The 3536-nt window shown below is 40.6% G+C and overlaps 1 protein-coding gene across 1 annotated transcript in view; it reads left to right on the top strand.

Moving 5' to 3' along the window:
• lama4 (laminin, alpha 4) overlaps window positions 1-3536 on the top strand; it is a 51323-nt gene that overhangs the window by 46788 nt on the left and 999 nt on the right. Inside the window, exons 37-39 of the mRNA XM_032542424.1 lie at window positions 204-331; window positions 1037-1130; window positions 2827-2946. Of these exons, the coding sequence (XP_032398315.1) occupies window positions 204-331; window positions 1037-1130; window positions 2827-2946 (342 nt within the window). The remainder of the gene's footprint in view (window positions 1-203; window positions 332-1036; window positions 1131-2826; window positions 2947-3536) is intronic.

Genomic DNA, 3536 nt, shown 5'->3' with positions numbered 1-3536 from the left:
GGGGGGGGGGGGGGGGGGGGGGTTCTTGGGAACTAAGCTGCAGCTGTCGAACGAGTAGAGTCATTTCACACGTGCACGCACATGGTTAATTCATGTGGCAGAGTCGTGAGGCCCACAGTGGAAGAGGTTACCCAGAACTCACTTCATCTTGTTCTCTCTCGCTCTCTCTCTCGCTCTCTCTCTCTCTCTGCTTCTCTTGTCAGATGAAACATTTGACCTCGGGCTAAGGTTTGAGCTAGTGATGGAGGTGCGCCCCCGTGTGGCATCTGGGGTGCTACTGCACGTGCGCACAGCAGAGGGCTATTTCACTATGTACATTCACCACGGAGAGGTAAGTCCTTTGCACAGTAATCCAGAAAACTATACACATGTAGACAGTGGTGGAAATAAGTATGCAGATCCTTTACTTAATTAGAAGTACTTATTCCACACTGTAAAAAAATATTACTCTGTTACAAGTAAAAGTCCTGCATTTAACATTACTTAGATAAACAAATGTAGGTATCATTAGGAAAATGTAAAAGTACTCAATGCAGAACAATCCCATTGTAGAAAGTGTAAAGGATCCAAACAGTGTGTTTTAATGGTCTCATCATCTCAGCTGGTCTAGTTATATTGTTGGCTAGTTTCATTTATGGTCAGATTATGAACATCAGATTTTACAAGCTACATGTGTTTTGTGTGCAAAAATCTTAATTTGTAAAGTGATCACAGAAGGCGTCATGTGGACGTACTGACAGCGTTGTTGTCATTACTTTGAGCTCCTCACGGGGGCGACAGAAACTACACACTATAGCTTTAATGTAGTGGAGTAAAAAGAACAAGATTTCTCTCTAAAATGTAGCAGAGTAGAAGTACAGTGGCATTAAAGGAAAGACCCAAGTAAGGTACAAGTACCTCACATTTGTACGTAAGTACAGCACTTGAAGGAGTTCAACATACATAGTTACATTCCACCACTGTATTTAGGGCAGGTACTGTTAACTGCATCTTCCGTTAAAAACTATGGAGACTGTGTGTCGCTGTGTGTTTCCAGGTGGTGGCTCTTGTGAACGACGGGTCTCATGAGTTCTTCACCAAGGTGTCACCATTCCAGGGTCTGTGTGCTGGCAACTGGCACCGCATCACAGGTGAGAGGGTTCTTACTGACACTTGAAAGCCATTAAAATAAATACTGAAATAGAAGTATACTGATTAACGCGTTGCTCAGGTCTGATGCCTTTGCGTCAATAGCGATGCCAGTGGACCTGCATAGCCACAATAATTAAACCAAATATGTCACATTTGTGTCGAAGGGACTGACAGATTACATTTGACTTTGATATGATTTCACGTGACACATAATAAATTGTTTTATTGATTGCATTCAAATGTATTTATATAGCACCTTTGTAGAGCTAACATCAAATGTATTTGTAAAACAGTGCTTTACAATAAAACACAGACACAACATACATTTCTGTACATCATTATCTACGCCAGTGTAAAGAAATCCAGATTGCTGTGCCCATGAGACCTCTTATAGACTATGGTTACAAGCTCAGCAGCAGCATTCTGCAGGTAATATAAAGTAATAATAATAATAATTACATTTCATTTATATAGCGCTTTTTCATAGACACTCAAAGCACTTTGGGGGGGACTACTCTCTAACACCACCAATGTGTAGCACCTACCTGGGTGATGCACAGCAGTCTTATGACTAGACGCTCACCACACATCAGCTTGGTAGAGAGGGAGTGGAACATATTTTTAGTGGAAAACCGGAGTACCCGGAGAAAACGGCTAAAATAGCTTGAGTCCCTATATATAAGTCAAGCTCCAGAAAGATTCTACATTTCCCATAATGCAACTCAGTAGTGCCCTTTTGACATGAATCCTTCGATTAATGCCAACGAAAAAAATGTATGCTCATAGTTTAAAACGCAGGCTTTCTGATGTAAATTAGCAGTCTCCTAGTGAAGTGATGATAACATTGATGTCATAGTTATGTCAGTAGAGTTTAAAAAAAATAAAAAACATTAAACAGCTGTTTTCACAGGCTGAGTATCACTACCCATTTACCTTTTTTTTGTTTTTGAGAAAATATCCTTTGTGTGTAAAATGGATAAAGGGCCCCTTTAAAACTGTGTTTACACATTAATTCGTCAATATTACAGGCACAATCCTGTACTAAAAGGGGTCATTTGATATTGTGACTGCTTTAACTTTTGGCACTTAAATATATGTTTGTAATTACACTTCTGTACTTTTACTGAAGTCAACTTTTAAATGAAAGACTTTGACTTGTATCTGAGTATTTCCACAGTTTGATATAGCTACTTTTCTTAAAAATAAAGTATCTGAATACTTTTTCTCCCACTGGGATAAGGAGATAGAAATAATAGACTCACAACAGTAAGCCACAGTGCTTTGGTTTCATTATAAAAACTAGGGCTGCACTATATAATTTGCTTTTTGATTGTCATCACGACATCAACTGGCTCAATAAACACACTGCAGAAGGCCGCGACGTCGCAAAAGAAAGGAGAAATTGTGTGTTAGTTGGAAAAAAAGATGAGTAGAAAACGGCACTTTAAAATGTTTTTTTTATACTGGTGCCTTTTATACTCAATTCAAAGTTTAATTTGTTCCATACGCTGAACTGAGTACACTTTAAAATTGGCGTATTTATTGCAAGTTATACCATCATCGCGATATTCAACAACGTTATGGCACATTGCGTATTTGCAGCCCTGATAAAAACAGCCGATCTTTACAGTTGGCTCGGGGATTCTGTAGATGTTCGTCTTTTCTAATGATGCACTCTCTTCTGCTTGACCTTAGTGATCCGGGATGCCAATGTTGTCCAGCTTGATGTGGACTCTGAGGTCAACCATGTGGTGGGACCTCTGAATCCCAGCTCTACAGATACCAGGAAGCCGGTGTTTATTGGTGGAGCTCCAGGTGAACCAGGAAGTTATACATTTCAGATTTTCTCGTGTTACACGTTATAGTGCGTTGCATTTACCTCGGAACTCGGAAGCCGGAGCTGGGAATGACAGCACACCCGGATTGAACGCGTTCTATTTACAAGCCGGATTTTTCATTGTGGGGTTGGCTCTATCTGGGTTAGCCATAGCTACAGGGTGTGATTTGTCATGGGGGATGCTTGGGATTTCCCCCTTTCTGGTGTATAGCCCATACATCTGCCTCGGCCGAATTCTTTTTATTCCTGTTGAAGACAAAATGTATCCCAACCCTCAAAATGATCGGTGCTACTTCACCAATAGACCATATAATATATACCTAAAATAGAAGCAATTTAACCTAAGTAAAACGCTGTAACGTGAAAACATAGTGCCGTAGAACGATAACATGTTGACAGGCAGTTGCTGGTTGTATTTAGACTAGTCTATACCACGACCTCTCACTTCCGGGATTGCCGCCGGAAATTCCCCCAGATGTCCCTCTTTTCTCTTTGTGTTGGCGTTGTAACTTCCGGTGGATTTCTGAGGACCTTAGTCCTCAGATCTCTGCAGGGTAAATCCAGACAG

Source organism: Etheostoma spectabile, chromosome 18, assembly GCF_008692095.1.
Source record: "Etheostoma spectabile isolate EspeVRDwgs_2016 chromosome 18, UIUC_Espe_1.0, whole genome shotgun sequence".
NCBI classification, from domain to species: domain Eukaryota; kingdom Metazoa; phylum Chordata; class Actinopteri; order Perciformes; family Percidae; genus Etheostoma; species Etheostoma spectabile.
Note: the sequence above shows the minus strand (reverse complement) of the source record. Positions and strands in the feature narration are given on the sequence as shown.